This window comes from Mauremys mutica, chromosome 4 (assembly GCF_020497125.1).
Source record: "Mauremys mutica isolate MM-2020 ecotype Southern chromosome 4, ASM2049712v1, whole genome shotgun sequence".
NCBI classification, from domain to species: Eukaryota; Metazoa; Chordata; order Testudines; family Geoemydidae; genus Mauremys; species Mauremys mutica.
Genome location: NC_059075.1, coordinates 14,301,511 through 14,314,517, shown reverse-complemented (window position 1 = coordinate 14,314,517; position 13,007 = coordinate 14,301,511). Strand labels below are relative to the sequence as shown.

The 13,007-nt window shown below is 48.0% G+C and overlaps 1 protein-coding gene across 2 annotated transcripts in view; it reads right to left on the bottom strand.

The window, feature by feature from the left end:
• The window catches only part of PRKCH (protein kinase C eta), a 166,404-nt gene extending 157,119 nt beyond the window's left edge, over window positions 1–9,285 (bottom strand). The window contains exons 1-2 of one of the 2 annotated variants that reach the window (XM_045016653.1): window positions 9,213–9,285; window positions 8,126–8,383 (exon numbers count right to left, since the gene is read on the bottom strand). Coding sequence is in view for 1 of the 2 variants with exons in the window: in XM_045016652.1 (XP_044872587.1) it covers window positions 8,126–8,488 (363 nt within the window). In the remaining variant the exon portion in view is untranslated. Of the gene's footprint in view, window positions 1–8,125; window positions 8,779–9,212 lie in introns of those variants that run through there. The other variant, XM_045016652.1, reaches the window with a different exon arrangement.
• Window positions 9,286–13,007: the final 3,722 nt, after the last annotated feature.

Here is a 13,007-nt window from a genome sequence, read left to right as displayed (position 1 = left end):
AAAGAGCAGCAGCTATCATTTTCTTTTTCGTAACATTTCTGTAATGGCAAAAGTCCTAGTGTGGCTGCAGTTATTCCAGCAAAAGCTACGTCTACACTAGGAGAGTTTGCTGGGGTACCTATATCGCAAAACCTTTTCTAGTGTAAACCTTGCCTTAAAAATAAACCAGGGTGTTTTTACTTGATCCTTCAATTTTTGACTAGTCTAAAGACTTTGCAGCCTGGAGCATGATAATTATTGCTGGTAACCCACCACTTCAGATGCTGTCTCCTTGATATTAAAAATTAAGATTTCACACTAGTCAGAGGTAGCCTCATTTAAAGGTTTATGATTATGAGCCATAACTGTTTGCTGCGTATATCCCAGAATTTCCAAATGGGCTGAGATTTTGTGGACAGAGAAGTGTGGTGTTTGGTATGGAACCATTTACAGGAATACTTAGAGACTGATTTTATTTGATGTCTCTTCCGCTTGTCCTTTTCCATGGTTACACAAAAGCTCTGGGGATTTCTTGATTGTATTAGCGAAGCACAACAACTCACTCAAGCATAGAACATGGAAGGAACTTGTATACTGTGCAAGAGGGAAAACAACTGAATTTCATTCATTCAGCTTAGTAAGGAGATACTCTTTCATATTGAATTACGCTATAAACTGGTAGGTTTTCCAACCATTCAGTAGTCCAAGACCCTGGGTGGCCCATTATTGCCTGGAGCTCAAAATAAGTCAAAACCAAATTATTTCTCAGAAATCACTCAAAATCAAAAACCTGGCTCATGCGGGCTAAAACGCAGCCTTACAAAAAAGCCTCTGTGGTAAAGGCTTAATATACATGCAAACGCACAGAGGCCCCATCAGATTAGACTACAAGAGTCCTACAAAACTCAGTTTCATACAGAAACCTCCCCAAGGTGCTTGGCTAGCTTTTTTCTACTGTTAACCTAACCTCAGCTCCCTTTCTCGACAAGCCAACTCTTCTAAAACAGGCCTGCAAACATTCATCCCAGAAGTGACTTTACTGACATGACTGGTCCTATTGTGTAAGCGTGTTCTGACCCCAGTACCAGATTAATAAATCCCAGAACTACACCCTTACCCTCTAACCAGGGTCTCCAATTAGTTTCACCAACATTCCCTGTGATCCAATTCGGTAACCTGGTATACAGTAGCAGGAAAGCCACCCTTTCTTTCTGTTTAGCTTAGTCAGTCTTCATCTTAGATTAAAGTTGTTGCCACATGGAATGAGTGGCTATTTGATCCAATTCTGCAAGAAGCGGGTCACCCTGCCTTTAAAGATGGGCAACAGACTGACTTGGACGGGTAAGCAAATACCCAATCAATTTTTTAAAACTTCTTTCTGAACCCAACAGTCAGATTTTGCATTTTGCCCATCATTCAACCTCTCGTTCAAATCTCTCTTTACAGATTCAGAAATTTTATTAAGCCAATGTTAAAATTATATAATACACAGGTTAAGAAAAGAGTGTCTGTACATCTGGGTATAGTGCTTAAATTATCCAAAAGTACAAAGGTTGGTTTAAAAGTAATACAATCTATATAGTACATAATCAGCAATAACCCAAGTAAGATTAATAAATTTTATGATACAATTTAGATATTAGCATCCACTTCTGCAAAGTCCACAATGACAACCCATGTCAGGAAATAGGCTGTCAACAAAAATCAAACATACAACCAACAACCTATGCTCAGTAGCCTGAATCAGAAAGGCTGAGCACCCTCAACTTCCTACTGGCTCACAGTTTTGGGTCTTAAAACAACCATCCTCTAAGGCACCCCTGTTCACCATGTCATCTGTCTGCCCACCTAGACTGTAGAAGACTTGAGGAAGGGACTGTGTCCTCCTTTGGGTCTTATACACCACTTAGCAGTTGATGCTTAATAAATAAATAAATTATTATTCTACTGATCACATTCAAAACAAGGGCAAAATTTTTGTATCTGCGCCAAGAAAATTATAACCCTACAAAAGGCTGCAGGAGAAATTTAAAAGGGTTTTTTCAAGGGAACACAAGAAGGGTGAGGCTAGTTTTCACCCACACTGCAACCAAGTGAACTGCTAACAAGCCACTGTGCAAGCATCCATAATGGGAGTAGATGGAAATAAGATTTTCAAGCCATGCCAGCAGTTTCAAGCCCATCAATCTAACAGTACATCTATTGTGTATTTTCCCCTAGCAGCTTTAGAGATGTTTAAGTAGGTGAATCCCTTCATACTATTCAAGATCAAAGCTAACAAAAAGTTTGAGGTAGTTTAACAAGGCTGGTGAGTAAAAGTGCTGAAAATTCTATGAGCTAAATCTATAGACTGACAACCTTTGTAACAATAATTAAATCCCTCCCTAATAACTATGACAATTCAATGCTGTTCCAACATGCTCTTACAATTACTATTTGTCCATGCTTAAAAGTTACTGTACATCAGCTACTACATAAGTCCCATAGGAATGAATACGAAGATATTTGGTACTAAGATATTTGGCTACTGTAAACATTTCTCCATTCAGTTAAAACTTCAGTATTTTACATTATATATGGCAGCGGTTTTCAAACTTTTTGAGCCAAACCCCTGCTTCCCCATTTGAGTTACAATTTTTGGTCGCCCCCCCCCCGCCCAACCAGACAAAAAGAGGAGTCAGAGGGTGGAGGTGGTAATCCCTCCTCAAGTCCCACCACACCAGGCTGAATCCAGAGCTGCCTTGCTTTGCCGCTGGGCCCCCCAAACGTTCTTACGCTCCCCCCTAAGGGACACACCCGACAGTTTGAAAACCTCTGAATTATTGTCTCTCAGGCCATGTCTACATTACCACCTATGTCTGCAAAACATATGTTGCTCTGCGGTGTGAAAAAACACATCCCTGAGCAACATAAGTTTTGTCGGCATAAGTAGTAGTGTGCACGGCGCTGTCAGCGGGAGAGCTTCTCCTGCCAAGACAGCTACCGCCTCTTGCTGGCGGTGGTTTAATTATGTTGACGGGGGCGCTCTCTCTGTTGGCATAAAGCGGCTACACGAGAGATCTCACAGCAGCGCAGCTGCATCGGTACAGCTATGCCACCATAAGATCTCTCATGTAGACACAGCCTAATTGTCATCTGATTGTCAGCAGAGGCACAAGTAAACGAGGCTTCGTAGTTGAGCTACAAGCAAAATCCTTAAACAAATGTCTGCAAAGCTCAACAAATGCTTTAAACTAATTCTTGGAGCACCAGGGTTGTAATCACACTGCACATAACAACATAACAGCATCCAGAGTATAACGATGAGCTTGATTCTCCATTGCCTTGCACCTGGTGTAGCTGTATGCACCTGTGTAAAGCAAGTGTAAAGTGCTGCCATTCAGGTCTGGCAGAGTTTTACACCCACTCAGCACCCAAAGGTACATGATAGTGGAGATAGCTATGCCCACTTTATTCATACGCAAGGCATGTTGGCACTTAACAGGAGACATTAAACATACCTAAAAAAGGTAAACAAAAAAGAGAAAGAGAGCAGAGCCTCACTACAAATCTTCCCTATTAACACGCTCTGACGAATTTGCAAGATGAATGTCACACCTGCTTAATAATGAATATGCAATTACAGAAATATTCAGGTTGTAATAATATTTGTTTAGCAGAGAGGCTTTGGCAAATCAACCCATCCAAAGAGTTATGAGACCTAGGTAATTCTAAGAAGATCCTCCGAATGTTGAAATTCAACATACACCCCAAACACAGTATTCCATTCTGATACCCAGCACTGGGACAACTCACATGCATAAAGTTACTCATTTATGTAAGAGTTGGGGCCTAAATTGCTATGAATTAAGCAAATCATCACATATAATCACACTAACTGACAAGGACCAGTAGTAGTGACATACTACTTGCTAAAGATGCCTTTCTTTCCACATCTGGATGCTCAAGCATCCTAAATTGTCTAATTACAGACTGCAAGATTTGCACTGTGCACTATGCTTTCCTATGGCTTTCAGGAAATACTAGCCATTGATTAGTTAGATGCATCAAGGGCTACAATAATATTTTAGGACACCAGACCAAAAAGAGTGTGTTAGTTCTTAGGCATTGTCTACCCACAAAAGTTGTACAGTTTTTATTATACTGGTGTAGTTAAAGCGGTACAACCCCCTTTTTTAGTGAGGACGGTATAAAAGTGTTTATACTAGTATACCTTATGTCCACACAGGAAGGGGAATAAGCTATACTGGTATAAAGAACTTTTCATTCTATGATTCTGTGTAAGGTAGTGTGGAAGGGATCCCAAGAGGTCATCTAATCTAGTCCATTCCCCCCATTTTGACACAGGACATCCCTGACCGCTGTTTGTCTAACCTGCTCTGAAAAATCTCCAATGATGGGGATTCCACAACTTCCTTTGGTAACCTATTCCAGTACACACTATCCTTATAGCAAGGAAGATTTTCCTAATATATAAGATAAATCTCCCTTGCTGCAGATAGCCCATTATTTCTTGTCCTACATCCAATGAATATAGAGAACAACTAGTCACAGTCCTCTTTAAAACATATCTGAAGATATGTTATATAAGAATTCTTCCATCAACCCAGCTATATCTGCAGTGGCGGTTAGGCTGATCTAAGTATATTGCATAGGGCACAAAATTTGTCACAGCCCTCAGCAGTGTAGAAAGGTCAGTCTAAGTTTAGTAGCATCAACCTAGCTACAGGCTTGTCTTCACTATGGGGAGATCAACGCTGCTGCAATCGACTGCAGCAGGAGTTGATTTAGCAGGTTTAGTGAAGACCCTCTATATCAGGGGTGGGCAAACTACAGCCTACGGGCCACATCTGGCCCGCCGGCCCTATTAATCCAGTCCTCAAGCTCTCGCCAGGAGCGGGGGTCAGGGTTTGCCCCGCAATGCGCTCCAGCAGGGGAGCGGGGTCGGGGGCTTTCCACGCGGCTCCCGAAAGTAGCAGCATGTCCCCCCTCCAACTCCTATGCATAAGGGCAGCCAGAGGGCTCCACATGCTGCCCCCGCCCCAAGCGCCTCCCCCCACAGCTCCCATTGGCCAGGGACCCTGGCCAATGAGAGCTGCAGAGGCGGCACCTGTGAACAAGGCAGCACAGAGCCACCTGGCCGCCCCTCCACATAGGAGCCAGAGAGGGAACATGCCGCTGCTTCCAGGAGCTACTTCGGGTAAGCGCTGCCCAAAGCCTGCACCCCTGAGCCTGGCCCCCGTGCCCGAACCCTCTGCCCCAGCCCTTCGAACCGCTCGGTCCCAGCCCAGAGCACCCTCCTGCACCCCAAACCCCTCATCCCTAGTAGAGCCCTCACCCCTCCTGCACCCCGACCCCCTGCCCCAGTCTGGAGCTCCGGCCCACACTCTGAACTCCTCATTTCTGGTTCCATCCCAGAGCCCCCACCACCTCCTGCGCCTCAACCCCCAATTCCGTGAGCATTCATGGCCTGCCATACAATTTCTATATCCAGATGTGACCCTCAGGCCAAAAAGTTTGCCAACCCCTGTGCTAAATCAACAGCAGAGCACTCTCTGGTTGACCCCGGTACTCCATCTCTCTGAAAAGAAGAGTAAGGTAAATCGACTGGAGAGGGTCTCCCATCGACACAACGCAGTGACGATACCGGGGTAAGTCAACCTAAGCTATGTTGACTCCAGCTACATTATTCACATAGCTGGAGTAGCATAATTTAGGTCGACTTACCCCAGTAGTGAACACAAGCCCTATGTCACTCAGGAGTGTGGCAAATTCACATGCATGAGAGATGTAGTTAAAATGACCTATGTCCTGGTGTAGACACCATTAGGTCGATGGGAGAATTCTTCCGTCAACCTAGCAACCACCTCTCGAGGGGGTGGATTAACTACAGCGATGGAAAAATCCCTTTCTTCACTGTGGCCAGTGTCTACACTACAATGGTGTAGCTGGAGCAGCACATACAGATTTTGTACAGATATCTATGGGTGTGTAGCCCATACATTGTAGAAGGAGGCCTCGAGCCCTTCCACCTAAAACAAGTGTTATTGAAATAGACAAAACTAATAACCAATATTAACAAAAAGATTGACAAAATGGGTGTCAACCACAACGCTGTCACATCGCATGAGGTTCCTCCCTTGTCTTATCTTTTCATCAGTCCATTATCTATTTCAGCTGCTCATTCTACAGGGCAGGAACCTCACACTTGGCTGGAGAACACTTAGCACACTGTTGGTGCTGACAATAAATAAGCAGAATGTGGAGCACCAATGTTGTATTTTTCTTAAGACACATAATGGTCTCTCTGGTACTTCAATACATAATGTTATTTCTCAGCCACTATGCTGAACTGAGAAAGGAAAACACTGGCAGCTTCTCTTGTGATAAGATCCCAACATCTATCTGTTCTCTCTAGTGGCACTTCTCCCTTCCCCATGTATCATCAGTCTGATTTGACTGTGGTGGTTTTTTGACTAAACTGTCTGGTCTCAACAAGTTATTAATTGTAATTCCTCCTGTGAGTATCCAAACTCCTCTGCAATCTGTCTACCTTGAATGGTGCGTATTTTCATTCAGCATTTCTTGTTCAACTGTAAATTACTGCTAGATGGATACACTTCCCTTCCCTATGTTCTAGTTCTGGAAATGAAAGCAGGAAATCCTTTAACTGACACAGAGGTAATTATTATGCACCACATTTTAAGAAAGATGTGAAAAAATTGGAAAGATTCCACAGAAGAGCAGGAAAAATGATAAAAGGTTTGGTAATCCTGACCTCTGAGGAAAAGTTGAAAGAATGGAGCATGTTCAGTTTAGAGAAGAGAAGACTCTGGGGGGAAATAGGTGGACCTGATAAGACTCTCAGGTCTTCAAATATATTAATGGCTCTTATAAAGAAGACAGTAATTAATTGTTCTCCAAATCCACCAAGGGTAGGGCAAGAAGCGATCTGCTTCACCTGCAGTAAGGGAAATTTACATTGGACAATAGGAAACACTTGCTAACTCTAAGCATAGTTAAGCACTGGATCAGGTTTGAGGTAGGTTTTTGAATCCCTGTCACTGAATCCCCTTCACTGAAGAACAAGAATAAGCTACACAAACACCTGTCAGGGATGATCTAGGTATACTTAATCCGGCCTCAGCACAGAGGGAGATAACCTTCTCAGGTCCTTTGAAGTCCTACATTTCTATGATTCTGTATATCATCTATTCCATCGTTAGGGTTGAAACATGAACTATAGCTCTGACAGGTTTCAGAGTGGCAGCCGTGTTAGTCTGTATCAGCAAAATGGGGGAGGGATAGCTCAGTGGTTTGAGCATTGGCCTACTATAAACCTAGGGTTGAGAGTTCAATCCTTGAGGAGACCACTTAGGGATCTGGGGCAAAAATTGGTCCTGCTAGTGAAGGCAGGGGGCTGGACTCGATGACCTTTCAAGGTCCCTTCTAGTTCTAGGCGAAAGGTAATAATTGGAGATATACCAATTACCAAAAAGAATGAGGAGGAAGAATGCAAGTTGCACCTACTTGGAAGGGGGGGACCTGCAACTACTGATGTTTTGCTTATGCTGTTATGTATGTGATTTATGCATGATCAGGCATTGTCAAGTTCATCCCTGTAACTGCTTTAAATTCAGGGACGAATATTCGCCCCAAGTGTGCACGCACATCCACAGGTATATGGGTATGTGTGTACAGATTTGTAAGGAAATGTGACCTTCCTCATGTGCATGTTTGCAATTAACTACAAGCATACACATATGTATGAGAGTTTGTAGGTGTGCATGCATAACCCACTAGTGAGTGTGCATTACTCACATATTCACAGAGAATATGAGTTTTTACAGCCCCTTGCTGGGGAGCATGGGCTCTTGAGCTCATGTTTTTAGCCCTGGAGGTCCCCAGTTCAATCTCCAGCGGGTTGGCCAACATGGTGGCCGTCGCAGACACATCTTGCCGCACTTGCATGCAGAATGCACGTACCGGTGAGAATACAAGTAGGCGTGTGAGCGCAGAGCCGCGTGTGCATGCATACAGGTGTACAGGTGGGTGCGTGCCCACAGGTGTGGGCGTGTACATGCCAGTCGATGTGAGCACACACTCGGTGGGCAGCTCACGTCCCCGCGGAAGGGCAGCTACTCACCCAGCCTTCGAAGCTGTCGGCGCTGCCCGTGGTGTGTAAGAGGTCATGGAAGCGCAGGGTGCAGTTGGCCACAAAGTCGTCGTAGCCGATGGGGGTGTCGTGGAAGACGGCCAGCTCCAGCTGGCGGCCATCGGTGACGGGGGCGGAGAACTCCTCGTTGTAGGTGGGCTTGTTGGTCTTCTGCTTGGTGCTGGTCTGCCCCACCCGCACCTGGTCCACGCTCACCGCCACGTAGGGGTCCAGCAGCTGGTAGCCCTTCTTGAAGAGCGAGTGTCTCAGCGACCAGCGGGTGGGCTGCAGCCCCACCGCCTCGCCGATCCGCACCTTCATGTACCCGTTGAACTTCATGGCCCCCCCGGCCATGGCCAGCCGGCTGGAGGCACTAACTGGCAGCCGGCGGGGATGCTGAGCTCAGCGGCTCCTCCTCAGCGGGGCAGGCAGCGCCTGCTGCCGCATCTCTGAGCCATGCGGCCGGAGAACCCCTCCCCTGCCCGCCCGGACGCCAATCGCTGAGTGGGGGCTCTGGCTGCAGCAAGCCCGCCCGGGTTCGCCTCCCGCGGGAAGCAGTCACCAGCCAGCCGCCGCCGCCGCCGGGTCTCCGCCCCAGCCGAGGCGGGCCCGGCCGGGCTGCCGAGTCCCCGCAGCTGGCGCGCCGCAGCCACCCACCGCCGGTTCCGCACCCGCCCGCCGCAGCCTCCCCTCAGCCGGCGCGGGAGCTCGGGCGCCGCCGCGCGCGCCTGACCCCGGGAGAGCCGGGCGGGCGGGCAGGAAGCACCTGAGGCAAGTGTGACAGCGCGGGGAGGAGCCTAGAACCGGCCCGGCCGGGGCTTGGCCGGAGCGGGGCGGGGAGGCGGCGTGGGGGTGGGCTGGGCCGGGCCGCTCCTCACCGGAGCGGCTGGAAAAGCCGCTTCCCTGCGCCCAGCCAGCCCGGGGCAGGAGGGCGGCGGGCCCCGGGGTGATTGTTTGCCCGTGGGACAGGGGGTTAGAATCACAGCGGTGTAACCCGGGGGTGGGAGCCCTGCCGGGAAGAGGGCGGAGGCGGGAGCTCCGCCAAGTGCTGGGCGCTTAGCGCGGTGCGGGCAGGCACCTTGCACGGGCAGGCCAGGCCAGGCAGCGCTGCTGTACTGTGGGCAGGGACTTGCTCCCACCCCCACGTGGAATAGGAGCATTTCCCGATCCACACACCGGAGCGTGATCAGCCTGGAAAGGCTACTCAGCTCCGCCCTCCTGGGGTATGTCTACATGCCAGCTCCGCCCTCCCGGGGTACGTCCGCTCCGTAGCTAAATGCCAGCTCTGCCCTCCCGGGGTATGTCTACACGCCAGCTCTGCCCTCTGGGGTATATCCGCTCCACAGCTAAACGCCAGCTCTGCCCTCCTGGGGTACGTCTACACGCCAGCTCTGCCCTCCCGGGGTAGTCAGTGGTTCTCAGACTTTCGTAGTGGTGACCCCTTTCACACAGCAAACCTCTGAGTGCGACGCCCCCCCTTATAAATTTTAAAAAAACCACTTTTTAAAATATTTAACACTATTATAAATGTTGGCGGTGAAGCAGGGTTGGGGGTGGAGGCTGACAGCTTGCGACCCCCTGAGGGGTCACAACCCCCAGTTTGAGAACCCCTGGGGCACATCTATGCAGCAACTAAACACTCTCCACTGGCCCGTGTCAGCTGACTCAGGCTACAGGGTGGTCAGGGGCAGCTCTAGCTTTTTTGCCACCCCAAGCACAGCAGTCAGGCAGCCTTCGGCGGCCTGCCTACGGGAAGTCCCCGGTCCACGGATTCGGCAGCTTGCCTGTGGGAGGTCCGCCGGTCCAGCGGCTTCGGCGTACCCATGAATCCGTGGGACCGGTGGACCTCCCACAGGCATGCCACCAAAGGCTGCCTGGCTACCACCCTCGCAGGGACCGGCAGGGCACCCCCTGCGTCTTGCCGCCCCAGGCACGCGCTTGGAGTGCTGGTACCTGGAGCCACCACTGGAGGTGGTACAATTGCAGTGTAGATGTTTAGGCTCATGATAGAGCCCAGACTCTGAGACCCCATGAAGAGGGAGGATCACAGAGCCCAGGCTCCGGCCCGAGCCCGAATGTCTAAGCTGCAGTTTTAGAGCCCTGGAGTCCGAGTTTGGGTCAGCTGACATGGGCCAGCCCATACTGGGATGCAGATGGGAAAGGGGAGCCATGTGCCAGTGGCGAATCATTTTCTTCGACTGCTGAACAAGATTAGGTTATTCATATTAGAATAGAGAGAACAGTGTTCATTCCTGACCCCTCTCACTGCTAAATCTTTCCTGTGATCTGTAACAAAAAGTGCCCTAGCCTGACCTTTGGTTTTGTGGTGTGTAGTGGAAAGTAAGATGGTTTAATTCGCTCATTAGTGATCAGTGGCTGGGAGGGTTTCTTAATTTTCATATGGAAGTGTGTGCACCTGCTGTGCTTTGTATCCTGAAGACTCCCATGAACCTTACAAATTACAAAACCATGCTATTTCTCCTGTTGCTATTCTGCAAAGTAGTTTCACACTGTCTCATGTTATCTCAGGAAACATCAAATAGCAGATTGCAGTGGGAAGGATTTCTATTATATAATTATATGCAACAATCCACGTCAATGCAAAAAGTCAGGAATTGCAAGAGTTAAATCATCCAGCAGCAACATTGCATTAGCCTGTGCAAAGCTTTGCACATCTTGTGTTTTATTGCATACATTTTTAACAGAAATCGTAATATTAAAGCTACACATTTAACCAGAAAAACAGGAATAGAAAATGTACAAATGTTTTTGCTATTCTAGCCTTAAAGGTTGCATTGCCTGCATTTTGTGATTAACGATGCAATGTACCATTAACATGGGCTTTGGCATTTATGCCACGTCTATACTCTAAAGTTTTATGGCAAAACACCTGCCCACATACCAATATCAGTATATCATGAGAGTGAGTTCACATTTAGCTGTCTTTGCCCATGCACCAGGTCCTGTTAGAATGTGTCTACACAGCAACTAGACACCTGCGGCTGTCCCGTGCCAGCCAACTCAGTCTCAAGGGCATTCAGGCTGTGAGGCTGTTTCATTGCAGTGGAAACTTCCAGGCTTGGGCTGGAGCCTGAGCTCTGGGGCCCTCCAACCTCACAGGGTCCTAGAGACAGGGCTCCAGCCTGAACCTGGAAGTCTACACTGCAGTGAAACAGCCTCTTAGCCTGAGCCCCATGAGCCTGAGTCAGCCGGCACTGGCCAGCTGTAAGTGTCTAGTTGCTGTGTAGACATACGCTTAGTGACAGCATGGGTAGGCATCCCAGTGCCCCCATTGCCACCTTATGGCACACTACCTTCTAGGTAATTTTTGCAGTGTATTGTGATACCAGCGCTTCTCTTAGGGAATTGTGGGAGATGGTGGCCAAGTTTCCAGAATTCCCTCTGTTCCGTAATCTGCTCTTCCTCATAACTGTTTTCAATCTCTCCCCTATCTTGCTGTCAGACGCACGGATGCTGAACAGATCAGTGGAGGTCTCATCTGTTTTAGAGACAACAGCTACAGTTGCAGAGCTACAACAACCACCACAGCAGCCAGGGCTACAGCTTTGAAAATGGGAAAACTGAGGCATGGATGATGTGGACAGTGAATAAAAATCACCTGATGCTGCAGGCATTTACTGACCAGCTGCACACAGTGGAACAGCATTTCTGGGCCTGTGAATCAAGTGGCGAGTGGTGGAACCTGATCATGATGCCAATCTGGGATGAACAGCAATGGCCGTGGAACTTTCAGATGCAGAAAGCTACATTCCTGGAGTAAAAACAACGAGGAGTCCTTGTGGCACCTTAGAGACTAACAAATTTATTTGGGCATAAGCTTTCGTGGGCTAGAACCCACTTCATCAGATGCATGAAGTGAAAAATACAGGAGCAGGTATAAATACATGCTGAGCTCACCCCAGCTCTCCAGTGCAGAGACACCAAAACAAGAGCTGCTTTGACAGTGAAGAAACGATCACTCCCTGAAAGCTCGGAATCGTATTGCGATCAGTCACTAGGCCAGGGGTCGGCAACCTTTCAGAAGTGGTGTGCCGAGTCTTCATTTATTCACTCTAATTTAAGGTTTCATGTGCCAGTAATACATTTTAATGTTTTTAAAAGGTCTCTTTCTATAAATCTATAATATATAACTAAATTACTGTTGTATGTAAAGTAAATAAGGTTTTTAAAATGTTTAAGAAACTTCATTTAAAATTAAATTAAAATGCAGAGCCCCCCAGACCAGTGGCCAGGACCTAGGCAGTGTGAGTGCCGCTGAAAATCAGCTCGCGTACCGCCTTCAGCACACGTGCCATAGGTTGCCTACCCCTGCACTAGGCAATCAGATTGGTGTTGGAAAATCTACGGTTGGAGCAGGCATCACACAAGTGTGCAAGGCCACTAAGTGTGTTCAGCTGTACAGGATTGTCATTCTGGCCCATGTGCAGGAAATAAAAGAGGAATTCAATGATATGGCCGCCCTAACTGTGGTGGGGCAATAGATTGGACATATATACTTATTCTGGGCCCCCACACCTTGCTTTAAGGACTTTAAGGACAGAAGGGACCATCGTGATCATCTAGTCTGATCTGCACATTGCAAGCCCCAGAACCTCACCCACGCCCTCCTGTAATAGATCCCTAACCTCTGGCTGAGTTACTGAAGTCCTCAAATCATGGTTTAAAGACTTCAAGCTGCAAAGAATCCACCCTTTACACTAGTTTAAATCTACAAGTGATCTGTGCCCCATGCTGCAGAAGAAGGCCAAAACCCCCCAGGGTCTCTACCAGTCTGACCGGGGGGGAAAAAGTGGCAGATTATCCAAAGGGCTGATGGGGCCTGTGCCCAGGGGCCCTGGCCAATTGGGGGGCC